This window comes from Lissotriton helveticus, chromosome 6, assembly GCF_964261635.1.
Source record: "Lissotriton helveticus chromosome 6, aLisHel1.1, whole genome shotgun sequence".
In the NCBI taxonomy this organism is placed as follows: Eukaryota; Metazoa; Chordata; class Amphibia; order Caudata; family Salamandridae; genus Lissotriton; species Lissotriton helveticus.
In genome coordinates this window covers 50308194-50322126 of record NC_136067.1, presented here as the reverse complement: position 1 = coordinate 50322126, position 13933 = coordinate 50308194, and the positions used below count along the sequence as shown (strand labels likewise).

The following is a 13933-nucleotide window of genomic DNA, read 5'->3' as shown; positions in this document are numbered from 1 at the left end:
GTCCCTCCTGGCATTCACTACTCGCCCCCTTGGCACTCACCCTTCATCTCCATGGCACTAGCCCTTCATCCCCCTGGCCTGGCAGCTACCCTTCACCCCTTGCACTCACCCTTCCCCTCTCTGACACTCACCTTTGACCCTCCTGACTCTTACATGTCACCCCCATGGCACTCAACCTTCATCTCCTTGGCACTCACCCTTCATCCCCCTGACCTGGCACTCAACCTTCTCCACCGTGGCACTAGCCCTTCACCCCTCTGGCCTGGCAGCTACCCCTCACCCCTGGCACTCATACTTCCCCTTCTCGGCACTCACCCTTCCCCTCCCTGGCACTCACCCTTGACCCTCCTGACTCTTACGTCTCATCTCCCTGGCACTCACTCCTCACCTCTCTGGCACTCACCCTTCACCCCCATGGCCTGGCAGTCACCCTTGTCCCTCCTGGCATTCACTCCTCACCTCACTGCCACTCACCCTTGACCCTCGTAGTTTATGTCTCTCTGCAGTCTCTCTCTTTCTGTCTGCCGCTACGCTCAATTGCCTTTCTTCTCTCTGCTCCTTGCCTCTCTCCCATTCTCCCCGGTGCCTTTCTCCAGTGTCTACCCAGGTTCTCCCATTAATGCCCCCTCCCGAACCTGTGAATCTCACCCTCTGCTGCTTCTCTTACTCACACTGCCGTTTCTCCTCCCTACCCAGATGTTTGACTTATTCTTTCATTTTCCCTACTCGAAGGTGGTCGTATCCCTGCTGTTTCTCTTACTCATCCCGACGTGTCATTTACTTTCTTATTTTCTATGCTCTTTAAAGGGGATCTTCCACCCGCCGGTTTCTCGTGCTCTCTCGCTCGCCCCATGTTTCCCTTAGCTCTTCTGCAGCCAGATGGTTTGCTTATTCTCTCATTTTCTTTACTCAAAAGTGATTGTACCCCTAACCCCTGTTGTTTTCCTTATTAATCTTTAATACTTTGCCGCCTCTCGCTGCCCCCTCTACCAGCATCTTTCTAGTGCCTATTTCTGCCTTTTTTCGTTATTTTTGTCTCTGTCTCAGTTGGCATTGCTAATAATAATGCAACACTAGCACCTGACTGCCTCAAACTAACTACACAATATAAAACAGACCTCAGTCTTCAAATGAGCCACAGTACCTGACACTGATCACAGTACGTGAAGCTAACTGCAGTACGATATGTGAAACTGACCACAACCCTTGAAACAAGCATATGTGGTACTGAGTGGTATTATGTTGAGTGTAGTTATGTTGAATTGAGTAGAGTGTAAATATGTGTTGTAAATATTTGTTGTGTAATTATGTGGTATTGAGTGTTATGATGTGGAGAGTATTTATGTTGCATTGATTAGTGTGTAAATGTGTGGTTTGTAATTGTATGGTACTCCAGTGGTATGAGGGGTGTATTTATGTTGCATTGAGTAGAGTACATAACTACAATCAACATAATACCACTCAGTACCACATGATTACACATCACATAATTACACTGTATTCAGTACAACATAAATGCACTCCACATACCACTCAGTACTACATAATTGCATGTCACATAATTACTCTCTACTTAATGCAAGATAAATACACTCCACACAATACCACTCTGTGCCACATAATGACACAACACATAATTGCACTGTACTTAATGCAACATAAATACACACCTTTCACTCAAGTTCGTGCTATATAAAAAAAACACCAAAAGAAACCAATTGCAATGCAATAGGTCTCAGATTACTGAATATTTGAGCTGCTAGTGTTGCATTATTATTAGCAATGCCAACAGCTCAAACTGTTAAAATGCGAGACCTATTGCATTGCAAATGCTTGTTTATGGTAGATTCTGAGGGCTGACCTGTAGGTGCTCTTGTCAGTGTCCCAATGGTTCTGCCTCCATCTGCAATTAAGTTGCTTGCAGTGGCGTTTGGGGAGTCTGAGTTTGTCTGTATACCATCTTTGAAAGGCATGTTAAGGAGCGCTGTGGTAGTAGTAGTGCTAAATCTAGGAACCAGGAGGTGGCATTATCTGTCTCAGGAGGAGTCGTGGAAGTGGTTGTCATTAAGGTGGGTGGCTAGTCGTTTGGACGATTTTCTCCATTACTTTCATTGTGTAGTTTAGCAGTGAGATCAGGTGGCGGTTGGTCAATGCATCTGGGTCTGCTGAGGGTTTCATAAGGATGGAGAGTATTGTGGCATGTTTCCAGGCATATGGAAGGGTGGCTGTGGGAATGGAGTGACTCTGAATCGGGGGTTAGGGCTAAGCCGATTGTGTCCAGGCTTTTGGCAAAGATGTGGTGAGGGCAGGGGCCCAATGCTGCTCCAGAACGTATGTCCCACATGGTTGTTGTGGTTTACTGTGTGGTGATGGTGTGCCAGATAGTTATGGTTTGTTTCTGTGGCTTAGCCTCAATTGGCAGGAGGGCTGTGAGAGTGGATGGGTCTGGTTGGAGCTTAAAATTGTTGTAGATGTTGCTGTTCTTGTGCTGAAAAAGAGGGCGAGCTGGGTGCAGAGGTCCTGTGAGGGGTAACACTTGTTGAACTAGCTACTGATGAGGGGAAACTCTGGCGAAGATTTCCTTCACAATATTAGTGCTGTTTTCGATACAGTAGGTGAGGGCTGAGCATTTGGTGGCTCTGATTTGTTAATGGTAGGATCTGAAGACTGACCTGTAGTTGCTCTTGTCAGTGTGGTTGTGGCTTTTCCTCCAACTGTGTCTGAGTTGCTTGCAGTGGTGTTTGGTGAGTCTGAGTTTATCTGTGTACCAGCTTGCTTGTGTCTGGTTCCTAGTGGCATTGGCAGTTTTGTGTGGAGCCAGGGTGTCTGCACAGAAGGTTTTTCAGGCATCAAAGCTGGATATAGATTGTGGGAGATCATTGTTGTGGTAAGTGGTTTAGGAGCTCTGATGAAAACTTTTCTTCTGTTCCAGTTTCGTAGTGTTGGTTTGGAAGTAGCAGTTGTTCAGTGGTGGGGGTGGGCTTGTTGAACTGGAGGAGAGTGAGGCGGTTCAGATGACTGATGTGGACTTGTTTAATGTGAAGTTGTTGAAGTTGGTGAAAATGGGGTCTAGTAGGTGCCCGGCTCCATGGGTGGGGCCTTTCTGGGTGAGTCTGAGCATGGTCAGGTCCTCCAGGATGTTGTTGGTTTTGGGGTCAGCGAGAGCTTTCAGGTGGTAGTTGAGGCCGCTAAGGAGGATGAAGGGGTTAGAAATTAGTATCAGGGGGGCAACAAAGTCCATGAATGTGCTTCTCAAGTTGGAAAGGTCCAGAAGGTCATAGAGGAGGGTGCAGTTCAGAGTGTAGTTCTATGTGATGTGAAGTTAAATGGTCAAGTATCCATGCCGTTGCTGGTGTTTGAGAGTGGTGGAGCAGTAGATGTTCTCTTTAAATATGATGGTGAGTACTCCTTTGGGCTTGTTGGGCCTGTCTTACTATATTTAATCTCAGGGTACCAGGGGCTGATTTTAGTTTTAATTAGGAAGAGCAGGTCTAGTGAGAGGTTGTGCAAGAGGCCCCAGACATCATAAATGTATCTTGAGAGGGAAAGTGTATTGAGGAGGAGACATTACAAAAAGCAGTGGGGGTTGCGTTTGGGGAGGTGTATAGTACGGGCCTTGTGTGTTGGCTGTTGAAGGACATGGGCTGGGTACAAGAGGCGCTGTACAGGAGAAGTAGCAGGTGGGAGACGAGAACGCCCCATCAATGTCAGCCTGCAAGACCCGGCAGCAGAGCAGGGAGATGAATACGTAGTTTAGGGTATTGAGAGATGTAGATGAGTAGTGATGGAAGATGGTGGATGGAAGCAAGACCTGAGGTCCTGGTGCCTAGGCCCGGACAGAGTACAATGTGCGCAAACGAGCTTTCCTTCGGAATACCAGCTGCAGTACCTCTGCACAGTCGCCATTAATAGGGGGAGGGGACGAGTTGCAGGGGCTATTGGCGGGGCTGGGGTGAGTGGCAGGAAGGAGTGCAGCATGGGAGAAGAAGCAGGATTGGTCGCCACATGGAGTACATGAAGGGGAACAAGAGCAGGATAAAGGAAGGAGGTACGAATAGCTACAAGAGGCAAAAGCTGCCGAGGCAGAGACAAATGGAGAAAGAGACAAAAATCAGGTAAAGAGTGGCAAAACACATACAAGAGGGCAAAATATCAAAGTGGGAAAAAAGACAAAGAATGAGTGTGAGAGCGCAAAGTCAAAAGTGGCAGAGTGCCAAGTGCAAGAACAAAAGCTAAAATTGACGAGAAAAGAAGCAAAAGAGGCCCAAAGAAAGAGTGAGAGTGTAAGGGTCAAAGTGATAAAGATAGAAACACCAGGAACGAGTGGGGGAGTGTTAGAAACGGGACCCCCGGCCGGCCAAGGCTCACGCCAAGGTCAGTCAGGGATCACCATTTCTAAGGTCAGGGCAAGGGAGTCACACACCAAGATAACCCCTGCTCACCCTCTAGGTAACGTGACGCGAGCAGCAAGGCTAATCTCGGAGGCGATGTGTAAAGCGTTTGCGCGCGCACCCCAGCGACAACACCCTAGGCCCACCACAAAGGAAACTCCACACAAGGTTATATAAAAATAGCCTTTGTATTATAGTAAAAACACATTAGATAACACACAACTTTACAATGTGCCAACAGGCACGGGCAGAATTTACAAGGGATTATGTACAGGACAGGGCCACCTGGACCACTGTCAGGGGTATGCACTTTTTAGAAATAGCACTTGCAGGTATAACACTTAGCACATAAACATATAATGACTGTAACACAGAAAATAGTTAATGTAGCATACAACCAGTAACTACTGGTAAAGGGAAAAATACCTCCTACGCCACCCTAAACACTGTAGGGAAATCACGCAGGGAACTAGGACCTTATCATCAGGACCTATGGAAGGAAAACCTATCACCTAAGCAAGTCACATTTAGCAGAGGGAAGGAAACCTAAAATAATCACCTAAGCAAGTCACATTTAGCAAAGGCAATAAAACATCAACATTCCTCTAAGCAGGTCACTTTTAGCAAAGGGGAATAAACCATAAACAATTACCTAAGCAGGTCACTTTTAAAACACATTCAGAGGTGCAGGTAGAACATTTGCGCAGAAATCACATAAGCAGTAAATCATAAATTGCGCAGGGTGCATGTAGCACAACACTAGAAATGTCCCTCAGGCCAACTGGCCTCGCAAGGGCTGAAATGCCCTGAGTCTCAATGTCAGGGAAGCTGCGCAGGCAGCACAGCACACAAGCCTAAACGTAGCAACTGTCCACTAAGTGCTGGACAGTTGTAAATACAACTGGGCAACGTTGGAGCCTCGTGGGCTCAAGAACAATGATTGGCACCCAAGAGCCTCTCTGGGGCTCTAGAACAAATGTGGGCGCTGTGAGCCTTCTCTGGCTCAACGAACAACTGGGGGCCAAGAGCCTCTCAGGGCTCAATAAACAAATGCCCCCTCGAGCCTTCTCTGGCTCTCAATACTAACTGTGCCCGCTGTGAGCCTCTCGCAGGACTCTAAAACAAATGGGGCGACACCAGGGGGAGCGACCCGCTGCCACGTAGGGCCGCTCTATCACCCCCTGTACCCTTCACAACGATGGAGTCCCTCACGGGGGACTCTAAAATCAAATGTGCCCTTCAGAGCCTCTCTAGGCTCGAAATACGGGATGCGGCCGTGGGGGGGAGCCTCCTGGGCTCAACAAAGGCATGCCCCCGGAGCCTCGTGGCTCCCAAACAAGCCACAGTGCGGGATCGTGCTACGGGGGGGGGGGGGCGCGGACCCCGACAATGGGTCCCGGCGCCCCTCCTGTCTATCGGCACTCACCGGTCTTTTGCTCCGGATGCGTCTCCTCTCTTGGCACCGGGGATCTCCTTTCGCTCCTCGGAGCCCGGGATGGGGAAAGAACGACGACGCTGGCTCCTCGGGTGCTACCTGCCTCTCAGGCAGGCAGCCAATCACGTCGCGAGTCACCCGGCGAGCCTCCGGCAGCTGTAACCAATCACAGCGCGGCTCTCCGGGTGACGTCAGCGGCTGCACTCGCTCGGTCCCGGGGCTGTGGCGGTGATCTGCTGGGCAAACGAGGGGTGGGCTCCCTCGATAATGAAGTCACGACCACGGGGCAATGCCGGGTGGGCACCGGCCTCAAATTAAAATATAAAGCGAGGTAGGCACTCGCTATGCCTGGCAAAGCGCTCAAAAGCGCTATCATCAAAATAAGGCGCACCCAGCGCTTAGGGGGGCAAAGCACACGGCAAAAATGCGGCGTGGGCAGCCGTGAAAGTCAAATAAAGCGCTCCACAGCGCTAGCAGGCAATTTAAGTTAAGCGCTCTCAAGCGCTAGGGGCATGAAAGCAAAGCTCCAGCAGGGACTGGAGGCAGGCAGGGGGGCAAGGCTGGGCCAGAGCCAGCTCACTGGGTCTCCAGGCAGGGAGACAAGCCAAGTGGCAGTCCTCTTGGCCCCAGCAGCAGCAACAGCCCCCTCTGGCAAGGATCCAAAAGTAGAACAAATTGTAAGGGGACACAGCCCCTTCTTATACTGTGAAATCCTTTGTTTCAGGGTGCAGGGTGGGGGGAAACCAGTTGCAGCTGGCTTGGGAGTACCCTTGATGGCCCAACCACCCCTTTCATTCACTGGGGAGACTTGGGTCGTTAGACAAACCACAGGGGGGCGGAGCCAGCATTGTGTGGGGAAAAACCCAGCCCATCCAGGACCCAGGTGCACTCCTCCCACACATCACTCATGCTGATCTCACACTCACCACCGGGCAGACCCATCCAGACTTCCTGGAGCCTGGCATGCCAGCCAGCTCCAGCCAATCACCCTCCAGCATCCTCACTGCACACATACATCAATGTCCAGAAGTAGCACTTCCCTTCTAGACACATACAAGCCGCACATACCATTGCGCAGCATTCATTCTCACGAGTTCATACATACTAAACTCGAGCCTGCACTCCCCACGCATCAGGAACTAACATGGACACACACATTCCCCATGCATTCCTATGGGAGGGCAGGCCAGCCATACTACACGCTCGCACTTTACTCTGGGACACAGGGAAAAAGTGCGCCAAGACCCAAAAATCACTACCACAGGGTCACAAATAAAAGCAAAAAGATTAGGGGTGAACCTGCCCTAAGGCCCAAGTCCAACAGGGAGCAATAAGCTCACAAAAAGAGAGGTGAAGGGGAGAGGAAGGGAACTTCACTACATAGCTGAGCGTGGTGGGAGGACAAGGCACAAAAAGGTGACACAGGCATAGGCAGGGGCAGGCAGATCCTGCTAGATCCTGTAAGAAGGATAGTTCATCACAATTGTTTTTCTATTCTTTCTAGAACCATTAAAACTTGCTTTGTCAGTTGAAGCTAAAGCATGGAAACTGTTACTGTGTCAATACCTACACGAAGAATACAAGAAGAAGATGTCTGATATTACAACATTTACAGCTGAATATTTAAATAAGCTCTCCAGACCTATCGGTGACCTGGATGATGTAAGATTTGCAATGGAAGCTTTAGCCAATATTCGTGACAATGAAATAATGATGGATATGTCATTGGAACCCATTGAAGTAAGGCCAAAATGTTTTCTGTATATTATTTCCTAAGATATAATTTGGTTATTAAATGTCTCTTAACTTCCTGTGCTCTCCTAGTGATGAAGTTTGCATTTCTCAAATATTTTTGTTCAGGAAGCTTATTCAATTTTAAATACATATGAAGTTCCTGTGACTAAGGAAGAAACTGAAGGAATTGATACACTGAGATATTCTTTTAACAAAATGCAAACCAAAACTGTAAGTGTTTTGACATATGTTTTTTACAAGTTACATATACATTTGTAAATAGTAAGTTAAATGCTTATCTATATGGTTAGGTTGTCTGCAGTAACAAAAAAGGAACAATGCTTAATTATGCAATTGAGAAAGTAGAAGTGTAGAAAATGAACATCAAATGCATTCTAAAAGGAAAATTGCCGAAGCTGTTGTCTTCACATGCCTTCATGGTGCAGTTAACAAAGGGGACTGAGCTGAATTAGAATCCTGAGGTTCTGTTTACCTTGCATGAATAAATTGTTGTTAAATCAATGGACAATGGTCAGTGTCAATAGAATCATGCAATTGTGTGACCGCAGCTTTTGCAGCATAATTATGAATTTACAACAATTAACACATAATTTGAAACCTAATTTACATATTTTGACTAAAATATTGGGGAAGATTTCCTGACTTTTGGTGCAATGCAGCACAACAACCAAAGTTGTTACACTGCATTGAGTCGAATTGAGAGAGAAAACAGTGCCATATCTACTCAAATAGGCACTGTTTTTCTCTCCACCAGCTCTGGTGTACTTTAGACTGCCATGCGCCAACACATAAATCCTTGTACCAGAGTATCTGCGGTCTGCCAAGCACAGGTTTCTTGTACTGAAAGGGGACAATTTGACTGCAAAAACAATACCGTAATACTTTTCCCGCTTTCTAAATCTACTGTAGAGTTTAGTACACATGCAAAGTAGGAAAAGTGTAGACACATTTAGAAACTTAAGCCTTACTCCACAGTTATGCCCGCCTCGAGCAGGCATACTTTTTTGAGCACAAATCCCTATAAAAAAATAAAAATAAAATATATATATATATATATATATATATATATATATATATATATATATATATACATATATATATATATACATATACATATACATATATATATATATACATATATATATATATATATATATATATATATATATATATATATATATATATATATATGCATATATATATGCATATATATATATATATATATATATATATATATATATATATATATATATATATATATATATATATATATATATATATATATATATATATACATATATATATATATATATACATATATATATATATATATATATATATATATATATATATATATATGCATATATATGTATATATGCACATATATATATATATATATATATATATATATATATATATATATATATATATCCCCGAACTCACAGGTAGCCTCAATGGAGTAAGGCCTCAAGCAGATAATTCAAAGAGACTTTTACTGAAGACTGTACCTGTTTTACTGCTTGCTGGCAAGTTGTGAAATAAACAAGTGTGATTTAACTTCTGGCGACTTCACTTCGTGGGGCTTACCTGTTTGTTGGAATATATATATATATATATATGTGTATATATATATATATATATATATAGATATATAGATAGATATGGATATATATATATATATATATATATATATATATATATATATATATATATATATATATATATATATATATATATATATATATATGTATATATATATTCACTGAAAAAACCATAGGTTTTACACGCGTTATAGTTAGGAAGTAGCATTTACAAAACCTATGAAATTCACTGAAAAAACCATAGGTTTGACACCAGTTATAGTTAGCTGGAAATTTTACTGATATAAAACCAATGAAATTCCACGTTATAGTTAGTTGGACTCACTATAACTTGCGCGTGTAATGCACTGCTGATGACGTCACATATTACATCACTCATGACATCACTGATAACACCATCCAGTGAATGTGTGTCTTTCTGAAAAATAAATATGTGTTACATATGTATATATTATTGAATATCTTAGTGAATACATATATTACTGAGTAATGCCTAAATATTTAAATATATGTATTAGTGTTTCACTTTGTGTATAAGTGGCTGCATGGGTTGATGAGTAAATACATGTGTATGTATATAGGTTATTAGATGTTTTTCTTAGTATCAGTATGAGTGTTTGCATGCTTTGGTGGGAGTATTACTTAGTACATAGATGCAAGAATGACTGAGTCTCTGTTTGTATGTGTTTTGAAGACAGCATATGTGCAGGACTGTATGGGTGGTTTAGTGTGCATATGTCTGTGTTAGTGAGTGAATGACTGTCTTATTAGTGTCTTTATCAGTAACTACATATGTTTTAATGTAGTATATGTGAATATTGATGTATATAAGTGACTATATGTGAGAGTGAGGTATTGTAAGAGTTCCTGTTTAAATTAGTATGTGTTTCTATAAGTGATTTTTAAGAGATTAAGTATGTGTAAGTTCCCTTAGAAGTAAAGTGGTAGTGTGTGTATAGCTGTTTATGCAAATAAATGGATGTTCAATAGTTTATTTGCATGTGTGAGTATGTGTGTGAATAACTTTTGGATGACTGTTGGTGTGTAACAGGATGTGTAGGTGTATCACTACATATGATTAGTGAATATATGTATGAGTGACTATATAGAACTGTTGGTGAATTAGTGCATGTGTATATAGATGGTGGAATTATTGAATTGGTTGTTGTAACTGGTATGAGTATCTCCATTTTTTTGAACATTTTAGTTTCTATTTTTGAATATGCGTTTCAAGGTTTAGATTACAGTGAAAGGAGGTCTGTCACTGTGTCACAAGGATGGTGTTATCAGTGATGTCATGAGTGATGTAATATGTGACGTCATCAGCAGTGCATTACACGCGCAAGTTATAGTGAGTCCAACTAACTATAACGTGGAATTTCATTGGTTTTATATCAGTAAAATTTCCGGCTAACTATAACTGGTGTCAAACCTATGGTTTTTTCAGTGAATTTCATAGGTTTTGTAAATGCTACTTCCTAACTATAGCGTGTGTAAAACCTATGGTTTTTTCAGTGAATTTCATTGGTTTTTAAAATGCTAATTCAAAAATATCTCGTGTATACAACCTATACTTTTGTCCATAAAGTTCTGGCAATATTTTTTTCGGAAACAAGCCGTTTTCTTCACTGTTCAAGTTGCATAGAGACTCCTTGTAAAGCGATACAGAATTAGAAAGTCTGTACCTTGCCTTTTTTTCAACGCATTAAAATGTGTCTGTAAATAAAAATAGCCTTTCTAAACTTTCGTGCGCGACCCGGTGTGCGCACTCTCGGCAACAGTTCTCAATAAAATGGATAGCGCATTTCCAGGCTTTCGTGCGCGACCGTGTGCGCACACCCACCTATATATTTCGTGAAAACTTTGCAATCTGAACTTATTGAATTTCTTCATAGACCCATCAAAGAACTTATAATACGTCAAACAGACTAAACCTAGGCTTCTTTTTTAATATTATGAAAATTTTCATTAAATGGAGCCGAATGTCTTTTTAAACTTTCGTGTGTGACCGAATGTACACACCTTGGTATTTTAAAAAAATATATAAAAGGTTTTATACTTTAACAATTGTATGCTTGAATCGAGCTCAAAATATATATTAAATCCGAATATGTTTGAATTTACTTCTTTTCACGTTTTGAAACTTCGCTGAATTAGACCGCTACTTCCAAATGACGTACGTGACTAGATACTATCACCGCGTACACGTCCTGAGACGCGCATGTGAAGTCATGTGACTTGAAAACAACACTTCCAATTGGTTCTTAGTAGTTTCTATTCTGCAATTTACACGGAGGACTCCACCCACTTCCCTCACTATCTTTTGTACTCTCAAAAGAGAACAACGTTCAACACCCTTCGGAAGACTTTGCTGAAATGGCTGCCGCCCCGCATTCATCTTCCGAATCTGAAGGAAATGAGCGACTACCTTTAAAAAGAAAAAAGGAATCTTTTATTTGGAAATTTTTTACTTATCCTGAAGAATTAAAGAAAGTAAATCCGCCAAAAGTTACCTGCACGATATGCAATTCGGTTCTCTCAAGAGGAAATCCAAGAAAAAAATATTCCTTTTCCATACATACCATGATGCGGCATGTCAAACAAGTGCACCCTGTGGAATTTGCAAAGGCATCGACAAGATCCCTGGCCACGCTATTACCATCAGAGGTGGCCAGCACATCTTCTGCTGGACGACCTGTATCTCCATCGAGTGCTGTGATGGACTTGAGACCATATCTTGCAAAGGTGCACATGAAATGCAACGAGTGTGGAGAAATTCTTCTGTACGGAGAGCAGAGCCTCATTCTTACAAAACTAAAAATTGAGAGTCATAAATGCCCCGAGAAAAGATAAATTTCTTCATTTCATTTAAAAAACAACATAACAGTTGTTTTAAAAAAAAAAAAAAAAAAGTTCTTTTCAGAACTAACTCATTGTACCAAAAACAGCTCCAGGAGCATATTATAAAGGGCGTTTATCTCCCCGTTTTTGGCTTTCGATTGTGCGCGACCGTGTGCGCGCACCCGCCCATATATTTCGGGAAAACTTCGCGATTGTAACTTATTAAATTTCTTCATAGACCCATCATAGAACTTATACTACTCAGAAGATATATTCAATCTGGATGTGTTTAGATGTACTCCTTTTCACGTTTTGAAACTTCCCTGAAGTAGACCGCTACTTCCAACCAGATACTATCACCGCGTACACGTCCTGAGACGCGCATGTGAAGTCATGTGACTTGAAAACAACACTTCCAATTGGTTCCTAGTAGTTTCTATGCTGCGTCAATACCTACGCCTGCTTCAAACACATGCACAGTTTTGAAACAGCATGGGCCTGAAAGTCACTGAGTGAAATATCATACATTACAGTCAGCCACTTTCAAGACGCATTCCTTCAGAGGAACACTTACCGTTTATTAGAGGTAGATCGTCCGACTCCACCGGAGGACACCCCTAATAAAAAAGACATATATATAAAATGCGGACTAGCCGCTGTATCGTACTAGCAAACTTTAACTTAAAAATCGTTAGAGAAAACAAAAGGAATCGAACAAAATCAGTAGGCCACTGATAGGATCTCTTTTTGACCTTGCTAAAATAGAAACATTAGGAACAACCCCTCATGAGAAATATGAAACTAGTGAGAGAAACCGAGCTCGACGCCATCTTGCCCCCTTTTAGGCCCCATCACGAAAATAGATAGCCCCACATAGCAAAACGTGATCTTATCGCCTGCCCAACTTCAGATCTGACCCCCCCCCCTTTTGATCTCATGTCCTGTCGGAATGTCCGGCTGTAGATTACAATCACATGTTACATTTGGGAGGGGAAACGACATCAGAGCGACAAATATTAGAAATATACCACACGACAGCAAAATAACAAGTTAAAACGTTTTTATTCTTGAACAAAAATATATTAAAACAACTATGGAGAACCATTACGCGAATAGTCCGGAGGCGACACCACGCGCCAAGGCCTGTCCCCAGGATGAACCAAGGGATCCGTTCCTGGGGCCGTGGCAAAGAGCAGCCGGCCGCCATTGGCCGGAGAAGGCATGGGCCCGACCCGAGATGTAGTTGTGGTCCCATTCTCTTCCTCTTTCGGCGCCTTGCAGGCCACGAGGGGGGATGTCTTGCATATGCCTCCGACCCCCCCCCCTCTCTTCATCGCCTGGTCCGGCCATAACAAATGTCAGCAAGACGCCGTGGGGTGCACTGGGAGGGAGAGGCGGCGCGGACGATCCTCTTTCGGTGCCTTGCAGGCCACGAGGGGGGGATGTCTTGCATATGCCTCCGACCCCCCCCCTCTCTTCATCGCCTGGTCCGGCCATAACAAATGTCAGCAAGACGCCGTGGGGTGCACTGGGAGGGAGAGGCGGCGCGGACGAGCCTCTCCCGCCTCCCCACGTGGAGGCCCCTTAGCTGCACCCCCAACGCTCCACGCACCCGTCAAAGGACTCGTCCACTCTTGCGGTGCAGCGACGCTCCACGCACCCGTCAAAGGACTCGTCCACTCTTGCGGTGCAGCGACGCTCCATGCACCCGGTAAAGGACTCGTCCACTGTGGCGGTGCAACGATGCTTCGCCCGACAGGCTTGAGTCCATCAGCTCCTGCAACCCAGTGACTGCCGGTGGTTGCAGATCTTTCCTTTCAAAATGCTGCCAACAATATTTTCTGAATGGCGTAGCCACGAGACGTTGGCGCTCTCATGCTGACGCCAGCCCCAGTTTGAATGACCAACAA

At 43.9% G+C, this 13933-nt stretch overlaps 1 protein-coding gene across 7 annotated transcripts in view; it reads left to right on the top strand.

The window, feature by feature from the left end:
* Positions 1 to 13933, top strand: part of DNAH8 (dynein axonemal heavy chain 8) — a 10041960-nt gene that overhangs the window by 3790094 nt on the left and 6237933 nt on the right. For 6 of the 7 annotated variants that reach the window (XM_078647353.1, XM_078647356.1, XM_078647355.1 and 3 more), the window contains exons 29-30: positions 7331 to 7566; positions 7687 to 7791. In XM_078647353.1, the coding sequence (XP_078503479.1) occupies positions 7331 to 7566; positions 7687 to 7791 (341 nt within the window). The remainder of the gene's footprint in view (positions 1 to 7330; positions 7567 to 7686; positions 7792 to 13933) is intronic. The other variant, XM_078647354.1, reaches the window with a different exon arrangement.